At 42.0% G+C, this 26,449-nt stretch overlaps 1 protein-coding gene across 1 annotated transcript in view; it reads left to right on the forward strand.

Moving 5' to 3' along the window:
• Window positions 1-26,449, forward strand: part of DNAH14 (dynein axonemal heavy chain 14) — a gene marked incomplete at both ends in the record, with an annotated part of 406,864 nt that overhangs the window by 278,386 nt on the left and 102,029 nt on the right. Inside the window, 11 exons of the mRNA XM_080824495.1 lie at window positions 8,199-8,315; window positions 10,528-10,686; window positions 11,929-12,061; window positions 13,396-13,457; window positions 14,334-14,518; window positions 15,700-15,828; window positions 16,937-17,074; window positions 18,192-18,359; window positions 19,485-19,655; window positions 22,935-23,102; window positions 23,815-23,907. Coding sequence (XP_080680621.1) covers window positions 8,199-8,315; window positions 10,528-10,686; window positions 11,929-12,061; window positions 13,396-13,457; window positions 14,334-14,518; window positions 15,700-15,828; window positions 16,937-17,074; window positions 18,192-18,359; window positions 19,485-19,655; window positions 22,935-23,102; window positions 23,815-23,907 — 1,523 coding nt within the window. The remainder of the gene's footprint in view (window positions 1-8,198; window positions 8,316-10,527; window positions 10,687-11,928; window positions 12,062-13,395; window positions 13,458-14,333; window positions 14,519-15,699; window positions 15,829-16,936; window positions 17,075-18,191; window positions 18,360-19,484; window positions 19,656-22,934; window positions 23,103-23,814; window positions 23,908-26,449) is intronic.

The raw sequence follows: 26,449 nt of genomic DNA on the forward strand, positions 1-26,449 counted from the left end.
TAAGGAAATGGCATCCATTTTTAAACAAATAAGCATATATGAAGCAAAAAAAAAAGTAGAAATGAAAATAGAACATATGGCTATGAAAAAGGACCAAATAGAACTTCTATAGTCATTCAAGTGGAAGAGTCAGTAGTCCAGATGAGCTCTACTCTTGGCACCATCAGAGAAAGAATTTAGTTAATTGAGGGCTGGCTGGGTGGCTCAGTCGGTTAAGTGTCTGCCTTCAGCTCAGTTCATGATCCCAGGGTCCTGGGATTAAGCCCCACATCAGGCTCCCTGCTCAGCGAGGAGCCTGCTTCTCCCTCTCCCTCTGCACCTCTCCCAGTTCATGCTGTCTCTCTCAAATAAATAAACGAAATCTTTTTTTAAAAAATGGTAAACTGAAACCTAGAAAAAAAGTCTTCAAGTTTTCTTCATATTGACTTGGTGTGTTTCTTATTCAACTTAGTCGTACACATTTCATCCTTCTTTCTGTGGTTTTGCACTTGCCATTATTAATGGTACTGTTACAAAGTCTCCCCATTAAGTATGGTCTTGGTTTTGTTATTGCTGCTGAGCTCTTATGTTTCATTTCTGGGAGGTCTGTTTGGTTCCTTTTCAAATAGGCTGTGTCACTTTTTTGTAGTTTCTTGTTCTTGTTCTATATTTTCAAGCTTACTTTCATTTAACATAGTAAACATGGCTGTCTTAAAATAGGCACCTGATAATTCTAGTCATTCGCGTCTTATTAATCAGGGGCAGTTACCTGGTTTCTGCTAATTGCCTTTAACTGGTTATTAAATTTGCAAAAATTATCTGTATGGTTGAGGATAATAGTCCCATTCTATGGAAGGCATATCCACTGCATCCATCATAGCTAAATATTAGATCAGGCAAGAACATCAACGGACGTTAAACTTAGGGCAGAATTTTATGGGGAGCAGGCTACTGCCTGATCTGACACTGTTTCTTCACAAACTAGTTCTTAGTTGCAAGAGATAAAACAGCAGAGAAAGAAAGCAAAGGACAGATGTTAGAGTGAGTCCTCTTGCTGGATGATGATAAGGCCAACTAACGGCTTCCCGGAGATCCCCACATCCCACTCCTCGGGACCTGTGGATGGGCTAACTCATCACGCAGCAGAGTCTGAGGGTGTGACTAGGTTAAGAACCTTGAGGTTATCCTGGATTATGAGTCCCTCATGGTGGAGAAGGAGGCAGGAGAGGCACAGGAGGCATGAGGGGGGACGCAAAGGTTGAAGTGATACAGTCGTGCAGTTGCTGGCTTTGAAGGAGGAGGCAGAGGCCATGACCAAGGACTGCATGTGGCTGCCCAAAGCTCGAAAGGGCAGAGAAAGGGATTTCCCTTGAGAGCCTCCAAAGGAATACAGTCCTCCAATACTTTGATTTTAGTCCAGTGAAAACAGGATGGACCTGTGACCTCTAGAACTGTAAGGGAGAAATCTGTGTTGTTTTAAGATTCCTAAGTTGGTGGTAATTTGTTAAAATAGCAACAGAAAACTTACACAAAGGCTTTGTCATCTGAACTCAAGCTTTCTGTTCTTGATAGACATGCAGACAGATGCAGAAATAAAACAGATGTGTGTGCGAGTATACAGAGGCCTGTTTCTCTTCTCTTTATGTGCATCACCCTCCCCTTGGCAGCACAGTCCCGTGCCAGGAGGGAAAAGGGATGGCTTGTGCATGAGCGAGTGGCTTCTCAGCTGGGTGGGACACTGCCACAGAGGCCCAGTTTTCTTTAGTCCCATAGAAAGTACCGAACTGTGAACTACCTGACTGTAGGGAGGTGGGGGCTGGGAGAACAGCAGCCAGGGCTCAGAATGGGGGACAAATCCTACTAGACTACTTTAGGACTCCAATAGGAGGTCCACCCATGAGCTTCTGGGGACACCTTGCCCAAGGATCCCCTGAACTGGTCCATGGGCTCCCCCAACACTCCATTAGCTTCACCCATAAACACCCTCTCCCAGGGGCAGGTGCCCTATGCGCATCCCAGAGGAGGGCAAAAGTGAGGCTTTTTCAGATGGGTAGTAGAAAACTAGGCAGATTGCAGGGTTGGGAGAAACCACACAAATACGGCATCCGGCACCACCCAAGGGAAAGAAACAGGAAGACTATCAGCACCCAGCCTGGCTTGGCAGAATGGAGAGAAGGCACATGTGCCTAAAAATTACCCAGTAGGAGAGAACAAGACGTGTGGGGTAAGCATACCCATAGAAAAGATCAAAGCCTTAGGATCCTTAACAAGTCCAAGGGAGTTACTTCTTTCCCACAGTCAGTTAGTAAAAACTGGAGGAGACCATTTCTCCAATGTGGAGACCATAATGAAGGACTTGAGGGAACAGGAAAAATTGAGGAAACATGACAACCAAAGGAGTACAATATTTCTCCAGTAACTGACCCCAAAGAAACAGAGGTTTGTGGTTTGCCCAATTAAAAATTCAAAATAGCTCTTTTGAGAAAGTCTGATAAGCTAAAAGACAACACTGGAAGACAATTCGGTGAAATCAGGAAAACAATACTTGAACAAAATGAGAAAGTAGCAGAAACAGGAATCAGAACAGAAGCAAACAGAAGTCATGCAGCTGGAGAATACAGTGAATGGGATAGAACATCAACAACAGACTGGATCAAGCAGAGGAAAGAATCTCCAGGACAGAAAATAGGTCATTTGCAATTATCCACTCACAGGAGAACTAAGAAAAAAGAATGAAGAAAGCCTGTGAAATATGGGATATCATTTTTAAAAATCTACCCATTAAGGGAGTCCCAAAAGGAGAAGCAAGGAAGAAAGGTGCAGAAAGCTTATTTAAAGAAATAAAGGCAGAGAACTTACTAAATCTGGGGAGGGATTTAGATACTTTTTAAATGAAGTTCAGAGATCTCTCCAATAATTTCAACCCAAAAAATCTTCTCAGACACATAAACTATCTAAAAGAAAGAGAATTTGAACACAGGTAGAAGAAAAAATTGCCCACTTAAAGGACTACCATAAAGCTCAGCAAATTCCTCACCACAAAGCTTGCAGCCCAGGAGACAGTGAGATCATCTCTTCAAGGTGCTGAAAGATAAAACTGCCAACCAGGAATACTTTACCCTGCAAAGTTGTCCTTCAAAAAATGAAGGAGAAGGGGGCGCCTGGGTGGCGCAGTGGGTTAAGCCTCTGCTTTCGGCTCAGGTCATGATCCCAGGGTCCTGGGATCGAGCCCCGCATCGGGCTCTCTGCTCCGTGGGGAGCCTGCTTCCTCCTCTCTCTCTGCCTGCCTCTCTGCCTACCTGTGATCTCTGTCTGTCGAATAAATAAATAAAATCTTTAACAAAAAAAAAAAAAAAAAAGGAGAGGGGCGCCTGAGTGGCTCAGTCAGCTAAGCGTCTGCCTTCTGCTCAGACCATGATCCCAGGGTCCTGGGATTGAGCCCCGCATCGGGCTCTCTGCTCAGCAGAAAGCCTGCTTCCCCCTCTCTCTGTCTCTCCCTGCTTTTCTGCCTACTTGTGATCTCTGTCTGTCAAATAAATAAATAAAATATTTTTTTTAAAATGAAGGACAGAAAAAGACTTTCCCAAACAAACAAAAGCTGAGGGAGTCCATCAAACTAGACCGGCCCTATAAGAAATGCAAAAGGAGTTCTTCAGACTTAAGTGAAAATGTTAATTAGTAGCAGGAAAAAATAATGAAATTATAAAGCACATTGGTAAAGGTAAGTATATAGTCAAACTCAGATGCTCTACTACTGTAATATGGTGGCATTTGAATCACTTTAATATAAAAATTAATACTCAAAAACATTAAAAATTCCTATAGCTGCTTAGATGTGTAATGGATACCCAATATAAAGAGAGAGTAATTGTGACATGGAAAATATAAAATGTGAGGGGAAGGTGAAAGAGTTTTTGCCTGTGATTGAAATTGACTTGTTATCAGCTTAAAAGATGTTTTATGTCATGTATGTCATGTCAAGTGTCATGGTAACCACAAACCAAAAACCAACAGTACACAAAAGATAAAAGGATATACCACTAGGAAAAATCATCAGGTCACAAGGAAGACAGGAAGAGGGAAAAAGGGAACCACAGAACAGCCAGGAAACGAAATGAAATCAAATGTCATTAGTCTTTGCATCTCAAAATTACTTTATTTTATTTTTTTTAGATTATTTTATTTATTTGACGAAGAGAGGGAGATCACAAGCAGGCAGAGAGGCAGGCAGAGAGAGAGGGTGAAGCAGGCTCCCCGCCAAGCAGAGAAACCGAAGTGGAGCTTGATCCCAGGACCCCGAGATCATGACCCGAGCTGAAGGCAGAGGATTAACCCTCTGAGCCACACAAGCGTCCCCTCAAAATTACTTTAAAAGTAAATAGATTAAAATCTACAATCAAAAGATATAGAGTATATAAATGGATTTTTAAAACAAGCCAACTGTATGCTGCCTACAAGAGATTAACTTCTGATTCAAGGACACACAGAGGCTCAAATTGCAGGGATGGGAAATGGTATTCCATGCAAATGGAAAACTGAAAGAGAGCAGGTGTAGTAGCTAAGCTATACTTCTATTGGACAACATAGGCTTTAAGTCAAAAACCTCAAGTCAAAAACAACAGACAAGGTTATCATGTGATGGTAAAGGAGTCAATTCATTAAGAAGATAAAACAACTGTAAATGTATATGCACCCAACATCAGAGTACCTAAGCTTATTAAGCAAATACTAACAGATCTGAAGAAATAGAGAACAGTGTAGTAGGGGAATTAATATCCTACTTTAAACAGTGGATAGATTGTTCAGAGAGAAAAATCAATAAGGAAATATTGGAACTGAGCTATAGTTTAGAGAAAATGGGCCTACCAGACATATAGAGAGAATTCAGTCTGACAGCAGCAGACTACACATTCTTCTCAAGCACACGTGGAAATATTCTCCAGCATAGATCATTATGTTTGGTCAAAAAACAAGTCTTAACAAATTATTAAGATTGAAAATTATACAACATGTCTTTCCTTTCCTGACCATCGTGGAATGAAAATAGAAAATACCTTGATGAAAACTAGAAAATTAAAAATATGTAGAAATTAAATAGCACACCTCTGAAAAATCAATGAAAAAACTTTTTTAAAAAAATTTTAATTTGTTGGGGCGCCTGGGTGGCTCAGTGGGTTAAAGCCTCTGCCTTCAGCTCAGGTCATGATCCCAGGGTCCTGGGATCGAGCCCCGCATCGGGCTCTCTGCTCAGCAGGGAACCTGCTTCCTCCTCTCTCTCTGCCTGCCTCTCTGCCTACTTGTGATCTCTGTCTGTCAAATAAATAAATAAAATCTTCTAAAAAATTTTTTTAATTTGTTTAAAAAAAAACAAAAATGGAAACAAAACATACCATAATTTATGGGTTTCAATAAAAATTTGTAGAAGGAATTTTATAGTAATAAATGCCCACATGACAAAGAAAGATCTCAAATAATCTAACTTTACACTTCAAAGAAAAAGGGAAAAAAAGAATGAGCCTAAAGTTAGCGGAAGGAAAGAAATAACAAAGATCAGCCTAGAAGCAGGTTTTTTGAAAAGGTAAACAAAATTGACAAATCTTTACCTAGATTAAGGAAAAAAGAGAGAAGGCTCAAATAAAATGAGAAATCAAAGAGACACTGCAATAGACACCATAGAAATACGAAAGATCGTAACAGACTACTATGCACAATTATATACCAACAAGTCAGATAGCCTGAAATAAGTGGGGACATTTCTAGAAGCATACAACCTGCTTCTATTTCACGAAGAAATAGAAAATCTGACAGACCAAAACAAGTAATGGGATTGAGTGAGTAAAACTTCCCGTCAAACAAAAGTCCTGGTCCAGATGGCTTCACTGGTGAGTTCTGTCAAACACTGAAGTCCTTCTTAAACTCTTCCAAGGGAAAAAAAAAAAAAAACTGAAGACAAAGGAAAACTTCGGAAGTCATTTTACAAGGCAGCATTTCCCTAATACCAAAACCAGATAAGGACACCACGAAACAACAACAACAACAAAAACTCTACAAGCCAATACTCCTAATGAATACAGATACAAAAATCTTGCCCCCAAATGAGCAAACTAAACATCACATTAAAAGAATTACAAACTATGATCATGCAGGATTTGGGATGCAAAGATGGTTCAGTTTATGCAAACCAGTAAATATGATGCATCACATTAACATTTACAAGTGCATCAAAAAGTAAAATACCTAGGAATAAATTAACCAAGGAGGTAAAAGATCAGTACACTGAAAATTACAAGACATTGATGAATCAAAGAAGACACAAATAAATAGTCTGTGCTTATGGATTGAAAGAGTTAAAGTTGTTAAAATGTCCGTACTTCAAAGCCATCTATAGATTCAGTGCGATCCCTATCAAAACTACAGTGGCATTTTTCACAGAAATAGATAAAACAACCCTCAAATTCATCTGGAACCAGAAAAGACTAAAACCATCATGTGGAAGAAGAACAAAGCTGGAGGCAACACACTTCTTTATCTCAAACTGTATTCCATAGCAATAAAAATCAAAACAGTATGGCACTGGCATTGAAAACTGACACAGGGACTGATAGAACAGAACAGAATCTAGAAGTAAACCCAAGCCCATGTACCCAAGCAATTTTCTTAAAAAGATTTTATTCACTTCAGAGAGCACACGTGCCAATAGGGAGGGGCTGGGGGAGATGGAGAAAGAAGCTGAAGCAGACTCCTCACTGAGCACAGAGCCCAGTGTGGGGCTCGATCTCACAACCATGAGATCACGACCTGAGCTGAAACCAGGAGGCAGACTCCCAATCAACTGAGCCAACGAGGCACCCCTAGCCAACCAATTTTTGACAGAGACACCAGGAAGATGGTCTCTTCAATAAAAAGAACTGGGAAAGCTGCATATTCTCATGCAAACGGAATAATGAAGTTGGACCCCTATCTTATACTATGGACAAAAATTAACTCAGGATGGATTAAAGGTATAAACGTAAGACCTGAAACTATAAAATTCCTAGAAGAAAACATAGGGGGAAAGTTCCTTGGCGTTGGTCTCAGCAGTGATTTTTTTGGAATTGACACCAAAAGTAAAGGCAACACAAGCAAAAATAAGCAAGTGGGATGCACGAAGTTGAAAAGCTTCTGCACAGCCAAGGAAACCATCAACCAAATGAAAAGGCAGCCTATGGAGCAGGAGAAACATTTGCATACCATTTTTGTGATAAGGGGTTAATATCCAAAATATCAAATAATAATACTACAACTCAGTAGCAAAACAAAACAAAACAAAAAACAGATCGGTGATTACCAGGGGTTAGGACAGAAGATAAAAGGGGTAGCACTAGGGAGTTTTTTTAGGGTTTTAGGATTGTTATCTCATCCTTTCTAGTGATTACAAAATACGTTCAGGTGGGAAAAACAAAAACAAAAACAAAAAAACTCCTAGAACTGTATACTCCCCAAAAATGAATTTTCTGGTATATAAAAATTTTACAAATGATTCAAGGAACTGTATCAAATACTCACATTGTTATCTTCATATGGTGAAAGCGTGACTAAATTCTTTTGCTTTTATTCTGTATTTTCTGGAATCTTAAGAAAATGTGTTACTTTTTTTTAAGATTTTTATTTATTTATTTGACAGGGAGATCACAAGTAGGCAGAGAGGCAGGCGGGGTTGGGGGGGTGGTGAGAGGAAGCAGGCTCCTTGCTGAGCAGAGATCCCAATGCGGGGCTCAATCCCAGGACCCTGAGATCATGACCTGAGCCGAAGGCAGAGGCTTTAACCCATTGAGCTACCCAGGCACCCCGAAAATTTATTACTTTTATAATGGAAAAAAAATGTGCTTTGCAAATAAGTAGCAAAGTTACCTAATACAGTGGTTTGACTAAAACCAGTATATCACTTTCATTTAATAATATCCAACACATGGAATAAACAAAACTGGGTAAGACTTCAAGGGATATCAGATTACGATTCACTTTATTTTCTGGATATAAAAAGACATTTTCACTTAATTAAAGATCAGCAGGAAAAACAAAAATAGGCCTGTTTTATAAATTTAGATATACCCTTGGTGAACAGTTATTACTTCTGATTCAACAGTCAGATTTTTCACATAGAGGTCATGTCATTAATGAAACATTCGTAAATGAACCTTTCTTACTTGGACTAATTTATGTGTCATTTTCAAATGTAGGCGTCAACCTACCATCTGGTAAATGTTCTATCTTTGGCTATTTTGTGGATTTGCAGCAGTGCGAATTCATACCGTGGTCAGAATTACTTCCTACTGTTCAGACACTAATTCAAAAAGGTAAGGAGAATTACTAGAATCATACTTTGACTTTCCTAAAATGTTGGGACTGCTTTATATATAAAAGTAGTTATATGAGCAACTTTGAGGACTGACCTGTTCCAAGTTAGTGCAGAACCACTCTAGATCTATGTTTCCAAAACATGCCTTTAAGAAAATAACCACTGAGTATTGCTTTCTGAGAAACCGAAATCTATTTGATTGAGTCAGTTGTGCATTGGAAAACTATAGCTCACTGAATGTCTTACTAGTGGAAATATTTGATATTTTAATTAGCTGTAGTTACTGAAAGCAGAAGAGCGAGAGGACCAGGACCTCTTTTAAAATAGGAAAAGCATATATGTAAGAACTACACTTGATTTTAAAAGAAAGAGCTAATCAGAAAAGAGGAATCATACCTTCACAAATATCGAGATATGCTTCATTGTTCTTATTCTCAATCTTCTGCATACTTTTAGAAAACAAAGATATGGAAAGTTGTTGTACCATGAGAGCTTGGTTGAAGTTTGAGGCAGGAACTTAACGATCCGGCTTCAGAGTTCTTGCAAATACAAGAAATTCAATAAATGCAAATTGAGTTGAATTTCTCTGAAGTCAATTTTCTCCCATCAATGAATTTCAAAGTTTTGCTATAAGACTTTCTGGCAGAAAACAACCAGAGATATCATAATTATGAAGCATCCAGAAAGTTCTGATTTTAAATTAATTTATACCAGCATTCTGTTGTATAATATTTGTCACAGTAAGGATTAGTGGGTGATTATATTTATTTAAAAACTCTGAGTTGTGTATCATATGTTAGTGCTATATTGGTTATTTTAATCCTGAGCTCTACTACTACGTACAAAAACACAACTGAGTATCAATGCACATAACTCAATATCTTAGTTTACCATTCCTATGGGAAACCAGAGGTATTTCCTCCAAATCTGAGATACAACTTCCTCTGGTCCCACCTTATCCTAATTATAGGCCACGAGCTTAAAAGATAGTAAAACCCTCCTGGGCTTTCAAAGCCAACCCTTAACAGGAATCTAAACATCAGAACATCACAACATCACCTTCGACTGAGCCTGTGCCAAGTAAATCAGAGGACCTGGTACCAGACCAGTCTCTAGCACCAGAAACAAAAACACAACAAAACCCCACATTTTTTTCATGAGAATCAAGGAAGATTCTCAGAAATACCATTAGTGATGCGCAGGGCTTTGGAATGAAAACACGGGAAGCCAACTTGTCAGTATACATCAGAATTCTACCCCGTACTCCAGTTTATACCGACCCAGCAACTGTGCATGTGAGAGACTGTGTGCAGAATGACACGGGGATATTCCCTACACTCAGCTAAAGCCTGGAAAGAACATAAATATCCATTGCTGGGGCACTGGCAAAAGTCCATGATACCTTCAAATACTCAGTTTTTAAAAGTTGCTGATGGCATACACAGTATGGGAACTCGTTCCTAGGATACAGGAATGGGAAAGAGACAGTCGACCGCACGCCTTTATGGCCTTCAGAATTGTGCCGCACACGAGTGTGTCAGCCAGTCGGTCGCTAACATTAGAAAAGCGACTACAAGATGAGCAAGTGAGGTCTCTGTCATGTGAAGCCCTTCCGAGAGGTTTGGCTGCATAATAGGGGAAAGAATGAGAGTGGAATTTGTAGGAAGCTGTGGGTTCAAGAGAGATTTGGTTTAGTTTTGGGTGTGTGTGTGTGTGTGTGTGTTTTATTTCATATGAAATTGCCCATATTCAACTGAATTTTACTAAGTAGATATCAGTTTCCCCTGGTTCAACCAATAAAAAGATGGGAGATACTAGGATGTAATATTTGTACAACGGAAAGTTTCAACAGCAACAAGACAGATGATGGGAGGAGAAGGCTTACCCAGGAAGGGAAGTTCTTCTGAAGGACTGCCAGAGGCTGGGCAGGAGAGCTGCTTCCTTCCTTTCACTGGAGGGAATGGGGAGGAGAAGGGGCCCATGGGCGGTGGGAGTGTGGGCGGAGTGGGGGCTGGCTCACCAGCTGAGTGCGGGTGGAAGGAACAGCTGCTGAGATCAGCAGAGACGGCTGGGGGACTGATGGTCAGTTCTGGCTTCTCTGCAGCTGCTGACATGGTTTTACAATGTCCAGACTTTTCCAGAAAGTATCCAGTACCCAAAAGATTAATGTTTACCTATAGGTCATTTGACACTTTTTAACTTTACTTTAGGAACGTCCATGCTAGTGGACCCTGAAGGATCGAGTGAAAACCTGTTGAAGTTCACAGAATACGGAGAGACCATCACTCATATTGCCACCAGAGACACAGTGTCCCTCTCTTTCCTCATAAGCTTTCTCTTAAAGAATTTCTGCCCCGTACTTCTCACAGGTATTAGGAAGATTTAAAGAAGGAGAATTTATAGAGTTAGGAACAGGCTTAGTAATTATATAGTCTAAACATTTTACTTTATAACCGGGGGCGGGGGGGGATATGCTCTGAAAGGCTCTAGACACTATGTCAATATGTCTTCCTACTAACAGTGTATGAATGCCCATTTGCCCACATTTGCCAGGTGAGGGCATTATAAATCTTCATCCTTTGGTTCCTTCCAAGACAAATTCTAGAAGTAGAACTACAGGATCAGTGCACACATGGCCCCCGAAGCCTGTGGGCTGACAGCCTTACAGTGTCCCTGATGGTAGGAGCACAGATTGGTCTGCTTAAATGTAATTACACACAAGGAAAAAATTAAAAGAAACTGCCTGATTTAAAAAAAAATACACAATTCCTCAACCTGATGTTTAAATGTTTCTGTCTTTTAAGGTTACCACGTGACTAATTCATACGGCCCCACGTGTCCCGTAACATTTACTTTACCCCTTCCTTACCTTTTGTTGCCCATCACCAGGGGCCCTAGTATTGCTCCCAGAGTTCCACATGGAAAATAATGAGGTTGGAACTCTCACATAATCTGTATGTTGCCTCCAGTTTGGCCTAAGAATATTCTTACTCTTGGGGCGCCTGGGTGGATCAGTGGGTTAAGCGTCTGCCTTTGGCTCAGGTCATGATCTCAGGGTCCTGGGATCGAGTCTCACATCAAGCCCCGCATGGGGCTCTCTGCTCGGCTGGGAGCCTGCTTCCCGCCCACCCCCCTCACCTGCCTCTCTGCCTACTTGTGATCTCTGTCAAATAAATAAATAAAATCTTTTGAAAAAAAATTCTTACTCTTAATATCGGGTGGACTGTGCAGGCCTGACCGTGTTCTGCTGGAGTAGTTTGTCATCACATCTCTCCCCCAGATTGTGTCGGCAGAAACATTCAGTAAAATGAATTTCATGCAGCAGCTCCTCTGTGCTGTAAACTGGAATATTTGCCAGAGCCGTAAATGAGCCTTCGATTAAAAACAATGGGTAACTCTGAATATGTCCTTTTATCAGAGCTATAAGTAATTTGAGAGGATTTCCTATTTACTTCCCGGTTTACCCAGGCTTAACCATGTTTTTTTAAAAAAGGGAGAAAAGAATCTTTTTCATGCAGTTTTCAAATAAAATGTTACTGGTTCATCTTAATATGTTAGCATCTATTCATTTCCTTCCACCTAAAAAAAAAGGTCTTTTTTCCCCCCCTTAGGAGACCCTGCTGTTGGGAAAACCAGTGCCATTAATGAAATGCTTGAGAGGTTGGAGGGTCCTGGAGCACTGGATGTGAAATACAGCTCCATCTTAGGAGAAGTCCTACTGTACAGTGAAATTAAAAAATCAAGGTTGTATATTGAAACACCAAATTTGATTTGTCTGGTAAAAAAATGTTTGCTTTAATATATAAATGTGCCTTGTTTTAAAAAGCAAACCTGCTATGTAGAAATACAGAACTCTTCCAAAGAGCAGTGAAGAAGAAAATCCGTACTTTTCCAAAGTATTAACACCTAGGTTCATTCCTTTAAATGAGAGATTTTACCTTTATTTTAAATATAACTAAAATTAAAATCTCCTTTTTCTTACATAACAAAGTACAGCTATGAACTATTTTCCTTCCTGGAAAAATGCACCTAAAACTTGCCAAAAACTGTTGCATATATAATTGGTTTTCTTGCACTAGAATTTTCATCTTATCAGATATGAAATATTCTTTAAACACGGGATTCTTGATCTCAGCTCAGGTCTGATCTCAGGGTCAGGGGTTCCTGCCCCATTGGGCTCCACCCACACAATATGGTGCCTACTGAAAAAAAAAATGTTCTTTACAAAGAACTTTGTCGTTCTCTGTGTCTCTTCCTGAAGGAGGGGATGAAAAAGAGTTTTAAATTGTGCAAATAAAAAGTGCATATTTTTAAAGTTAATTCTAATTAAAATGTGAGAGAAGCACACTCTTGTTTGAACAGAATGACACGTGGATTCCTCCCACGCTGCAGGCCATCTCCCACCTGCACTGGTCAAGGCTGTCCTGTCTTCCCAAGACATCTTGAACTTCTACACGTGTCTTTCTAACGGCACTAGTAGCCAGAGCCCCGCCACCTGCATGTTGCATGAATGATTTTGGAATAGATCCTACTACACTTAAATAAGACTAAAAAGTCCAAGAAATGAGTTTTGAAACATTTAATGTCATGGGAGTTATTCCTTATCTGAATTATTATAATCATTAGTAACAGACACTAAAAAAAGAAATCTTACTATAGGGTCTCTGTTTAAACTGAACTGGATTTTAATAAAGAAATCACAATACAGAGCAACACCTGAAGGCAAGACCAAAGTAAAGGTGAAAAGGGTTTCTGTGAGCCATGCACAAGGGAAAGTGCAGTTTACAAAGGGACTAGTGAGTAAATGGCTTACTACCCATCGGGCATACCAGTAGCCTGGCACCCTAGGAATTTGTCCAGTTTGTTTTTGAGAGTAAGCCTGTGTTGTTGAACTTAATGGTGACGGCAACAGCACAGTCTTCTCTGTAAAAGTATAAATGGGAAAGAGGAGCATTTGTTTCCTTGTAGGAGAGCGAGGTAAAACCCAAGACACACCGGTACTTTGATTATATTTTGTTTGCATGGCTACTGTGGGAAGCAAGCTAATTTTGAATCTCGAAAACCTTGTATTCCAATAGCCTGAAGCAGAATATCAGCCTCTTGCTCTCTGAAACTCCCAAGACAGTAGCTGAAAGTCAAGGTAAGTATTATGTCATGTGACTCTCCTTCCTCTCTCAGCCATGTGCTTGTCCAGAATCTCAGAACGAACAGATTTCCACTGCCTGTTTAAAATCGAGAGTCCTAAAAGATCCCCACTCACCCTCAGACTGCCCTGCTATACCCAGCAGTGGGGGTGGCGATGGCAGAGCTTCCCAGCGAGTGGGGACTCCGGCTTCTCTGGGGAACGGTGGGCGCCGTCTGGAAGTCCCTGGAGGCAGAGTCGGCCTCTCCTGTTCCTTCACGCTTGTCCAAGTAACACAGTGGAGAAGTTACTGTATGCGTTCTCAGGTCCTCCTGGAGAACTCGGGCCGGGGGTCTGGGAGCAGCCACCCCGTTTCTGCAGAGGAAAAGCAGGGACAGCCCCCAGACAGCTGCACATTGGGAAGGAAGCCTGGCCCCTGGGTTCTTGCCAGAGGAGTTTTTGGTTCCAGGTCTACTTTTGGGTTTGCCGTTGCAGCATCCACAGTGAGTGGACGCCGGTGCCTGCTGCCTTCAGGCCTCTGTGTGCGCTTTCAGTACATATGCACCACCTTGCACATCCAGACACTTGGAAGTCCTAAAAGTGTACTTGTGTCAGTTGTGCATAAACTACGGAGCATTTCCCCAACTTCCCTGCTGTTACATTTGGCTGTGTGGTTGTGGAGTCCCTGCAGACCACACCAAAGGAAGGAAGTCCTGGGAAACATTCACCAGTTGGTATTCCTTCGCTCACTGAATTGTCCTCAGTGATTTCCTGAAAATGACAACACTAGAGTAAAATTATGTAACGTTCACATTTCCTAACACCATAAAATAAATCACACATATGCTTAAAGTACTCTAAATCTGTGTTTCTTTTCCATATTTGGCATTACAGATAAGCATATTAAAAAGCCAGCAGTCCAAACTGATGAAAGTTCCTTGAAAAATGATAAGAAGGGAATTATAGTATCAACGATAAATTTTAGCATCGGTATCACAGCCGCCAAAGCCAAGGAGATGATCCTGAAGAAATTAGTCAGAAGAACCAAAGACACTCTTGGAGCGCCAAAGAACAGCCGGGTAAACACACCTCCCGTCCCGCGGGCTAACCTGCAAGTGCTTCTGAAGCCGCGTGTGACTTGCTTCCGTTAATAACTGCAAACAGAGAAAGCAAAGTGTCACATACACTCCTGCACATGCCAGAAAATGCACTTTATAAACAGAAGCTCCGGTTTTCAGATCGGCATAATATTGATCAATTTTACTGATTTGGAATTACGAAAGCCAAAAGAAGCTCCTGGAGTCTAAATTAAACATGACCAGATAAGACAGAAAACATGTTAGATGCTGTGGGTTTGTAACGGTGTATTTGACCAGGTTTTTCTCCTATGAGCATGACTTGAGACTGTTAAAAACCAAAATGCAGCTGAGTTAACTGTAAGGATCTACTGGCTTTGCTCATTTATTCATGAATCTGCGAGGTACCCGCCTCGCAAAAAGAAGGGCATTCCAGGAGCTGTACAAAATGACAGATTAACAGGCAGACGGGTGGGCAACGGGCTGGGGTTTATACTGGCAAAAAGCTTGTTGGTTGTGGGTGATGTCACTTTCCCTAAGTGGGTGGCAGGGGTCCATCAGGCCAACGACCTGCCTAATGCTGAGTCACTGGCTTAGGATTCCATGAGCCGAAACTGTCATTAAGTCTGGGTTGGGTGCCATGGGGCTTACCATGAGGGACTCCATTTGGGGCTTATTGTCTTATTTTTTGTTTGTTTAATTTTTTTTTTTAGGATTGTATTTATTTATTTGACAGAGAGCACAAGTAGGCAGAGAGGCAGGCAGAGAGAGAGAGGGGAAAACAGGCTCCCTGCTGAGCAGAGAGCCCTATGCGATGCGGGAGTTGATCCCAGGACCCTGGGATCATCACCTGAGCCGAAGGCAGAGGCTTTAACCCACTGAGCCACCCAGGCACCCCTATTGTCTTGTTTTTAACACGACCATAAGAGGAAGAGAAGCAGATCTGCAGTCCCAGAGAAAGGTACCAAGAGAAGAGCCTTGTTGAGTGCAGTCTGCTATTTTGAAAACTTACCATTTTCTAAACTCATCTCTTCAAAATGGAATTTGGTCTTTTGCTTTTTAATGGAAAAATAGACATGTCATTTCATATAACTTTGTTCTGACCCCATAGTGTAATTAATATTCCTAATTTGTAATAGAAGAAAAGGCAATACTAAGTGATATGTTTTAAAATCTTGCTCCAGATTGTACTGTTCATTGATGATCTGAATGTGCCAGAATCAGACACATATGGAGCTCAGCCGCCCCTGGAATTAATCCGGCAGTTACTAGATATGGGAGGCCTGTACGACACGGAGAAGAACACTTGGAAGGTACAGCGTATACAAAGATTGTGTCCCCATTAACAATGAATTAAATATTCAGAACAGTGTTGAGTGAATTGAGAAGTTTAGGAACTCTAGTCAGATGAACATGCAGAACACATTGGAAACCCTACTTGAACCGTGCCAGTGGCATCTTTGTCATTCTGCTCGGCTCCGTAGGATTTGCTGTTAGTGAAAATTATGAGTATGGCCCTATAGGTTTAATTTCTGAGTCAAATAAATGCTCACTATTAATCACATCAATAGTTCATCAGATTTTTCAGGGTAGCAACTGTGAATGTAGATGAGAAAAGCTAGCGAAAATGTTTCCTGGCACATCCTTACTGTCTGGGTAAGACCGCTCTGCGTCTTCATTTGCGAGATCACAGATCGGGGATGTTCAGTACCACTGCAAAGTCCAGCAGATTCCCAGGGCAGGATTCCTGTGTCTTTGTTTTCCTTACATTGAACTGAATCAGAATGGCTGCAGTTTTTGAAAAAGCAAATGCACTTGTCTCCTCACCCGGTTCCTTCTCTGAACATCACAAGCCCTGCACTCCAGAACAGACTTTGTCTGTGGAATTAAATGGTTGCATTACAAACAGGTTCACGACTCAGACAGACGTGGGCCAGCGATCCTGGACAGCACCCTGACTGGTGCGTGGTGTCAGCTGGGACACCCGAGTGTCGGAACCACTGTCAGCACGCAGCCAGGAGAAGAATCCAGATGCAGCCCGGGCAGAAAGTTCCCCGGGAGGTGACCTGCACAACCTTGGCTTCCCTGGAGACTCACTCCATGCTCCCGAGCCCTCCCTCAGCACCAGAGTCCTTGCCTGCCTCAGCCATGTTGCTCAGGGTCCAGTAATTGCTTCTTCAAAAACAAGCTATGGCTTGATGACATTTAGAAAGCCTTCTAGAAGGAATAGCCCTCAAAATAACTTTCGAGGATTTCAGTTACTTCCAAGAAGATCGATTCTATTACTGTCAGAATTTTTGTTTTTGCAGTAAATCGTCTTTTGGTTAAACATTGAAATCTTCTGTTCACAGGGGGCTGGGAAATGGGTGATACTTCACTTTCTGTGGATGCATGTACCTGTCCTTTTCATACTTCCCGCAGAACATTCAAGATCTTTCTCTGGTGGCAGCCTGTGCCCCTGCAGCGGTCAGGAGGCATGCCAGCCCGCGCCTGCTCAAGCACTTTTCCATCCTGGTGCTGCCTCACCCTCCACAGCACGCCTTGCGGGCTATTTTCCAGGTAATGCATCCAGCTCGTTTTCTGCTGAACAAGAATTTTATTTTTATGATATACAAGAAGACTCAAGAACTTAAAGCCATTGATACTGAAAAACAATTCCTTAAGGCGGTGGGTTTTGTTCTCCCCTCCCCTTTCCAGCCTGTGGTTGTAACCTGTCTCAAAGTAACCGAAATTAGAAATACATGCATTAGAAATACATGTGGCGCACGTGTAATGCACATGTAACATGGATCCTGCGACTTCATTCTTGAAGGCCCTGATCCAGCATATCTTGGGCGGGGGGCAGGTACTCAGGAGCCTATATTATTAGCAAGCTCTCCTGGAGTTTTCTGTCTTGGTTTGTTCTCTTCATTTCTTTATAGAACACAAAATAAGAAAATCTGAAATATCTTATTAGAAAAACAACTCAACTTGAAATCTGGTTTGATTAGAAAAATAAATTTGAGGGGCACCTGGGTGGCTCAGTCAGTTAAGCGTCTGACTCTTGAGCTCAGCTCAGGTATTGATCTCAAGGTCGTGGGTTCAAGCCCTGTCCTGGAACCTACTTTAAAAAAAGGAAAGAAGAAAAATGTTATGCAAGATTACTGATTTTTTCAAAGCTCATCATGTGTTTTTCTTCTTTTAATATACAATTTAAAGATTAATTTTTAAATCTATTTTTCAAAAAGCCCTTGGTAATTCTGCACATGATCAACAACAACCCACCCCTTAAAAAGTCCTAATGTGGAAGAATATATATATACATGCACCAACCCAAAATGAGAAAATAGTTATATCACTTTGTAGTCCATCTAGTAGCCTCTACAGGGGAGCAAGGGGGCGGGAGAATTGTCAGCACCCCTGGTATACACTCACGTGGGGCATAAATTGTCCCCAGAGAGCAGCAATACATGCCTCTAGATCATTCACCAAACTCAGACCAAGTGGGATTTTCTCCCCCTTTGTGACACTTGCAGTGTCTTTGTATTAGTCTGTTTGGTTTAAAGTGGATTCTGGTTACTAACATTTTAAATGTCATTCATCCTCCACAATAGTAACACATCTCCTTTTCAGTGAGATTAATTAGGAAGAAAGTATGCTTAAACTTTCGGGCTGACTATAAAATTTCTTTTTAAAGACTCATTTGGGAATGTATTTCTCCACCAATAACTTCACATCCAACGTTCAGAAATGTAAGGATCAGATAATATCATGTTCTCTCACTGTCTACTCTCAAGTATGTCAGAATATGCTGCCAACCCCAGCAAAGTGCCACTACCTGTTTAATCTTCGAGATGTGTTTAAGGTGTGTTTTAAAATTCATTTCTTAGCTTAACTTTAAATTGTAAGTTAAGGAAATGTAATTTTACTGAATTGACCTTCTCTATCTCTCTCCCCATTTCTCCACTGTAAACATTCAATTGTTCGAGAAGAGGGGAAAAGGAATCCAAGTTGATTAGTTTTGCTGTTCATTAGCAGTTTACCCTGTGAGCCCTTTAGAAAGAATCATTAAAACAATTCCTTGTGGAGAACTCAGTGATGAAGCCGCTCAGACTGTTAGAATATTGGCTGAGATTCTCAGTGGTAAGGGTATTACGTGGCTTTCGGTTTTGCCTTATTTCTGAGATATTATTTCTGCCTCAGAAAATGAAAGCTGTATACATTTTGTAAATATGCTTGCAATTCCCATGAGCCTTGTTTTTTCAACAGGAAATGTTGCCAACCATGCTGCCTTAGTCATTAGCCTTGATCAAATAATTTTCAGAATTAAAACATTAAGAAAAACAATTTTGAGGGGTTTTTCAAAGATTTTATTTATGTGTCAGAGAGAGAGCACAAGCAGGGGGAACAGCAGAGGCAGAGGGAGAAGCAGGCTCCCCACTGAGCAGGGAGCCCAATGTGGGACTCGATCCCAGGATCCTGGGATCATTACCTGAGCCAAAGGCAGACTCTTAGCCAGCCTGAGCCATGCAGGCATCCCAAGAAGAACAATTTTTGAATTCAGTCTTTCTCTCCTTACCATGGGCCTGTGGTCCAAAATAGTGCATATCATGTTTGAAATGCATTATAAGTTCTTTTCATCCACATTCAGAATCTTAGAACATCAGTGTGAAGAAGCTCATCCCCAGCCCCACCTGCAGCCCACCTCAGCACCATAGTCAGGACCGTGGCTTCCCAGGCCGGCGAGACCTCGGAGGCCAGGCCCAGCGGTTCTCAGCCCCTCTCCCTCCACGGGGGGTGCTGTGTCAGTTTTCCCTGAGTATTAACCTGCCCATCTCATCAAAAATCTAGTTTATCACTTGGAGAAATGGACAATTCGTACCTAGATAATTGCTTCTATTTTTATGGAATCGTAAACCTGCAAAAATTGAGCCTCTACTTCACATACTACCTGCTAATATTAAAAATCTAACGTTTCAATCTCTAACAGCTTCTCCTGGGGTTGCTGCAAGCTGAGAGGGTTGTCATCAACTCCAGAGAGATGGCCGCTCTGTTCTTTGTTCACGAAGCCACCCGAGTGTTTCACGATCGCCTGATTGAATACACTGAAAAACGGCTTTTCTATCAACTTCTCTCCAAGGAAATTGAGAATTATTTTCAGGTAAACCTCTATTTTAAAAATTATTTTAAGTGGTATCTTGGGTAAAGGGGTTGTTTCCTGAAAGCCCTCAGCCGTTCCTACAACATTAGTAACAACGTTATTAACAACCCCATTTTCTACTGATAATTAATGTCTAAATGAGCATAGATTTGATAGGATGGAAATGACAAGGTCTTGATGTCTTTGGCCTTCGCCAGCCCTGACCCCGCTCATGTTTCTCCAGGACTGGCGGAAGTGCTCAGTCTCCGTAGCTCCAGCCCCTTGAACTTTGGTTTCCGTGGTGCCCCTGGGCTCCAGGTCTGGAAGGAAGGAGAGCGGTTCAGGAGACTGAGCTCCACCACGAGGGTGGTGGGGAAGCAGAGGGGAGATCTCAGCACCTTTACAAGGCCATGTGTGAGCTCCTCTCGAGAGAACTTCAGAATTCTTTCCAGAGGTGACGACTCCTTCCTCTTCTGTCTTCTTTGGTGGTGCTGCTTTCTCTTGCCCTGTTCATAAGAGGCCAGGAAATAGAATGAATTCACAATAGGAAAAAAAAAAAGACTTTTGGGTATGAGCCTTATATCTAGAAATACAGACATGCATGTGAACACATTTACGTAGATCTGCGTTCGTGTGTATATATGTGTGTGTGTACTGTGTACATGTATATATGTACGTTTAAGACTAGTCACAAATCCAGAAAGGACGAATACCCAACTTTTGTAGCAACATGGACGGGACTGGAAGAGATTATGCTGAGTGAAATAAGTCAAGCAGAGAGAGTCAAGTATCATATGGTTTCACTTATTTGTGGAGCATAACAAATAACACGGAGGACATGGGGAGATGGAGAGGAGAAGGGCGTTGAGGGAAATTGGAAGGGGAGGTGAACCATGAGAGACTATGGACTCTGAAAAACAACCTGAGGGTTTTGAAGGGGCGGGGGGTGGGAGGTTGGGGGAACCAGGTGGTGGGTATTGGGGAGGGCACAGATTGCATGGAGCACTGGGTGTGGTGAAAAAACAATGAATACTGTTATGCTGAAAATAAATAAAAAATTTAAAAAAAAAACAACCAAATCCAGAAGGCTTTTAAAAGACTTTTAAAAAATGTTTTCTAGACCCTCCCATCATTACTTCCTTTTAGTGCAAGCTCTCTGCTCTTCAGCCCAGATCCTCCTTGATGAAACCATTCACGATAGCACACACTCCACCCTCCCACCTCCACGGAGCAATCGGGGCGGTCCTCTCCCACCTGCACGCCGCCGCTCACTGTGGAGTCCCGCAGACATGGCCCAGGGTCCCTGGGGCTGCTCTTCCATGACACGTCAGACTCCTTTCATCCCTACGTTTCCCGTTTGCCCTGCTTAGAGACTAGACTCCCCAGCCCACCTGTGTTCTCTTCCCACTTTCCTTCCCCTGGCAGCCTGAGAAGCACTTGAATATAGAGGCTCCCTACGTGGACCCTGCCCATCTTCAAAGCCCAGCCCCTCCCCTGAGCAGGTGTGGAGCTGTGGCAGGGGATCCCCGTGTCTCCACACCCTTGTCTCTGAAGTTGGGGTAGCACCTGTACCCACCTGGGAGGCTGTGTTGAGAATCAGCAATGCTCATTTGAGGTTAGAGCAGTTACTGACATACAGTAAGTGCTCAATAAATGTAAGCTGTGGAGAAGAACTGGACCTTCTGTCTACATTTCAGATACAGACAGGTGGATTGGCAGAAAGAACCTGAACTCTAGAGTCAGACCTGGGTTTGTCTTCTAAGTCCAGCTCGTGGTGCTAGGGGTGCTTCAGGCTCAACACGCAAAACCACTTGCAAAACCATTCCCAGGCTTTGCCCACTACACTCCTAGCACCTCCTGGCGCCCGGGGCCCAATGTTGCCCCCCTTGGTGACCGGCGGTACTCTCCCAGCCTGCATCCATGCCAGAAACCGCGGCACCTCAGCCCCACGTCCTAGCGGGAGTGCAGGGCATCTCCCCCGCCTCTGCTCCACGCCTCTGGGACCCCTCTGGCCATCCTTCCAGATTCAGCTCATCCTTCCTCCTTTAGTGGGTGTCGCTGGCCAACACCGCACACTTTCCAGCTTAAGAGTCCCTTCTTTGTGTTCTCGAAGGACCATGGGCTTTCCTATCCTAGAACTCATTACAATGTAGTTACTTATCTCTCTCTCTAACCTTATGGATTCTGTGAGAACAAATTCACTGATTCCTGTCTCTTCCTAAATTGCCAGAATCTAGCATCCTTCCTTCCTCTCCATTGGTGCTCGATAAGGATAACTAGGAGGAAGGAAGAATGGAGGGAGGAGGGACGGAGAAACTTTGCTAAAATAATGAAAGAGAGCTCATCCCTGCCCCGGGTGAAGTTCACAAAATCCCTCCTGTAAATAGCCCCTACAGTCCAGGTTTCAGGCTTTGCCAGACCAACCAAGCAACAGATGTAGAGGTGGCTGGTCGTGACCTCGCACGTGCTTCAGGGACACACGGCTTGCCCTTACAGCAGAAACAGCTACAAGACCCCAGATCGAAGACATACTGACCCAATCTTCCTTAAAGAGAGAAAAATATAAATTAGTGCTCTGAGGATTTGGGTTTATATGGTATCATTTAATCAGTTGGTTGGCTGGCTTATTTTCATTTAAAAAAAAAATAAAATGTGATAATGCTAACAGTCTTTGCACTTGCAATGTGGCAGACACTGTTTCCAGAACTTTCTATATAATTACTCATCTCAATCTATATAATGCCTCCGTGATGGAGGTCCTCTTGCTATCCTCACTTTATAGATGAAGAAACTGAGGCAGAGTAGGGTGAAGAACTTGCCCCAGGTTACACAGCTAGTTAAGTGGTGGAGTCCAACCAACCCAGGACAGCAGACTCCAGATACCCTTTTACCCACCATGTTGTCCTGCCGCCTAGCTGTGTCTCCTGGGTGCCTGCTAGGAATTTCCAGTGCCAGACACAGGTTGCGGGGGAAGGGGGTTGCTGAGACCCACGTGGAAGACGCACGTGGAAGACCCACATGGGTGCAGTGCGGGTGCAGCATGTTTCTGATAGAACACCATTTGGTCTCCTTTGCAACCCTTGTATTGTACTGTATGCATTTCAAAACACCATTGTGAGAAAGGGTCCATTGGTTTCACTGCCAACACCAGTCCACAGTGCACAAAAGATGAAGAGCTCCTGAGGCCTACCTCGATCTGCTGTGCCAAGAGCTTCTCTGATGCAGATCTGTTACATTAATTTTGATAACGAGTAGTACATGGCTATTAACATGTACTCCTAAATGATCATCTTACAATAGGTTCAGTGGACCAAAGAGAAACTGATGAACGACTCAACTGTATTTGTGGATTTCTTGGATATAAACAAGGCCCATAGGAAAAAAATCTACCGGAACACCAATGACTACCATAAACTCGCCAATGTACTGAATGAATTCCAAATGAAGTTGAGCTCCGCGTCTTTGGAGGTATGGACAGACATGCTCTGTGTAGACTCTGAGGAGTGCATTTGTGTGTGTATGTGTGTGTACACAGATCATTTACACACACACACACACAGATGGCTATATTTATTTCACAGCAGATATTTCCAAGGCATGTGTGTGTGTATGAGAGAAAGGGGGCACCTGGGTGGCTCAGTTGGTTAAGCATCCAACTCTTGATTTGGGCTCAGGTCATGGTCTCGGGGTCCTGGGATCGACCCCCACAGTGGGCTCCGTGCTCAGCTGGGTGTCTACTTTGGATTCACTCTCTCTCTGTGCATGTGCAAAGGAGCAGCAGGGAGCAGCACCTCTGGCACCACTGCCCAGGGCAGACAGGTGTCGGACGAGAGGCCCCGACGAATCTGTAGACACCAGAGTCCCATCTCCTGGGACTCTTCCTTCAGCACGAGGCCCCCCAAGACAGAGCCGCAGCAGAACCGCACTGATGCTGTTGTTCTCGTCCTTCTCTTCCCTCGAGCCTGTGACTCCCCTGGTCCTGCTCCCGGCAACACTGGTGTAGGGACAGCCCTCGTGACGCACCTTGATTTCTCATGGATGTAAACCAGCTTACTGAGTCTAGGTTGCTGGATTACCAAAATCGTCCCTCTCACTCCCGGATCCTTGTACCTAAAACTGCAGTGAACCTTTGCTATTTCTGTGCCTGTCAGCAATTGATCTGTCCCATTTCCTCTGCTAGATTTTTCATTCCGTGGTGTTTTTCAAGGAAGCCATAGAGCACATCGCCAGAGCCGCGAGGGTCCTTCGGCAGCCGGGGAGTCACATGCTACTGGTAAGAGTTTAAATTATTCCATGGTTTCAAAATAAGTTTCAAAATAACAACTGAGGGAATCTGATAAAATCTACCTTGCTTACAGAAGTTTTATTTATGCAGACTTTCTCTTTGTGAAAGCTTGCACCCCCTGAATCCCACACAGGGTGACCTTCCTCTCTGGAGTTTGCGTAAGAAATGTTTCAGCACATAAAAATGCTTGTTTTGGGAAATCATTTGATGTGAACAGAAGTGATTAGCAGGCAGCATCTCTAGCATATCCTCAAACCAATGTAGTTCTGTGCAGGCAAATCTTGACTTCGAAGATGGTACATTTCCTGGAATATTGATTTAGAAACTTGAGTCTTTGCACAAAGTTCTACTGCTCATGAAAACAAGTGGGCTTTAAATTTTTGGAAGATCCCCAAATAACTTGAACAGAGAAAAGCTTTCAGAAGGCTAAATAAAATCCAACACATGCAGCCAATTATAGGAATCACAGTATTTATGAACATTGAAGCTGTTGCTTATGCCTATTATTTATGTATCTTATACTTCTGTTATTTATAACTAGTTACTTAATTCACATCATTTTTCCCAAAATGACTTGTTTTGCATTCAGAACTACTAGAACTTTATTTAAACAGACATGTATTAAGACTGATGAAAAGGAATTAAAAACTAAAAAATAGAATTAAGGCAAAAACACAAAAGCAAATATTTCCTCCACCGAAACTATTTCTTTACTAACCTTGCCCATCTCACAGATGCCACCAACATAGATCTACCGCTCTAGCTGGAAACCCAGGAACCCCTTGTTCTGGATGCTTTTCTGTCCTGCCCCACTCTACATCCCGCAATACAGCTTCCAAAATATATCTCAAGTCTGTACTTGTTTGCATCTCGATTGCCACCCCCCTGTCCAAACCACTTCCACCGCCCCCAGGACTCCTGCTTCCCCTATCTAAAATATATCTTCTACCCTCCCCTCAGCCCCTGTCACTCTGTCCCTTTATTCTGCTTTTTCTCCGTAGACCTTAGCATTATCTGATCTTATGTATTTAACTTTTCATTTATTTATTATCTGTCTCCACATTTAGAACATAAGCTCCATAAGATCTACGATTTTCTCTATTTCAGTTAATAACAGATTATTTTTAACTCCCAAATGGCACATACTCTCAGTTTGCTTATTTTACCACAAAGTGACTTTCTTTTCTAATAATAAGCGAGTTTACAAAGAGTTCTTAATTCTGAAATCCTGAGAATGCATTCAGAGCAATTTTAAAAGACCTAATACTCAATTAGATATTTACCTCCTTAACAATGCTTTCTCATGACCCTTTCGTCCTATCAGAGCCCCTGTTAAAAATACAAGGTAAAGCATGGCAAGTCCCTGTTTCCTCCCTGATCCTGGGACTTTTGCCCAATTAAACATCATCAGCGAATCAACAGGTCTTTGCCCTGGGATTCATTTGTGTAAAATGGTAAGATAACCGGAAGCTGACCTAGCCTGCAAGGCTTCAGCAGGGATTAGCATCTAGAGGGAACATAATGACTTGATGAAGAATGTTTAAAATAAATTTTAAAAAATAATCATCATCTAGATTGGTTGATTCAATTAGTTGAATAGGTAAAGAAGTAAAAAGCAAATCATACATGACTTGTTAAAAGTAAGCATTACTTAGTTCAGCTAGATTCTATAACTGAACTACCAGAGAAAACAAGCTTCTAGAGGCTGCCCTCCTGCCTTGACTCATGACCCACCTTTTCCATTTCCAAAGCCGGCAACGTGCCATCTTTCTAACCCTTCATCAGCTGTCACACGTCTCCCTTTGTCTCTCTGACCACAGCCAGGAAAGATTCCCTGCTGTTTAGGACTCGTGTGTTTAGAGTGAGCTCAACCAGGTTATCCAAAATCGTCTTCCCATTTCAAGGTCCTTAATGTCATCACATTGGCAAAGTCTCTTTTGCCATACAAGAGCACAGGCTCTAGGGATCATGAGGTGACACATTTGGGGGTGAAGGTGGCAAAGATATTATAGTACTTACCACAGACAGTATAAATATATTTTTCCTTTAACTACTTTCCAAGATAGGTGCATAAAACAGTAATTACAAAACTATTTTGGGGCTAATAACATAAAGATTTAGTATATATAATAATAACACAAAAGAGGAAGGAGTAAATGGAGCTATTCTGGAGCAAACTTTCTCTATTTTACCGGAATTAAGTTAGTATTAATCTGGAGTAGATCAAAAAATTAAAATATACAGTGTAATTCCTAGAGAAACCATCAAAAAAAAAAAACCCTAAAAAAATACATAACATCAATAACAAAAGAGTTAAAATAGAACTCTAGAAAAAATACTGAGTTAACACCATGAGAAGGTTAGAGGAGAAACAAAGGGGGAAAAGACACAAGACATTAAAAAACAGCAATATGGTGGATGTAAATCAAATCATATCATTCATGACATTAAATATATATGTACTAAATGGTGCAATAAAAAAGCAGAGATTGTAGGACAGGATTTTTTTAAAAATCTAATCATATGCTGT

Source organism: Martes martes (assembly GCF_963455335.1).
Source record: "Martes martes genome assembly, chromosome: 15".
Classification (NCBI taxonomy): domain Eukaryota; kingdom Metazoa; phylum Chordata; class Mammalia; order Carnivora; family Mustelidae; genus Martes; species Martes martes.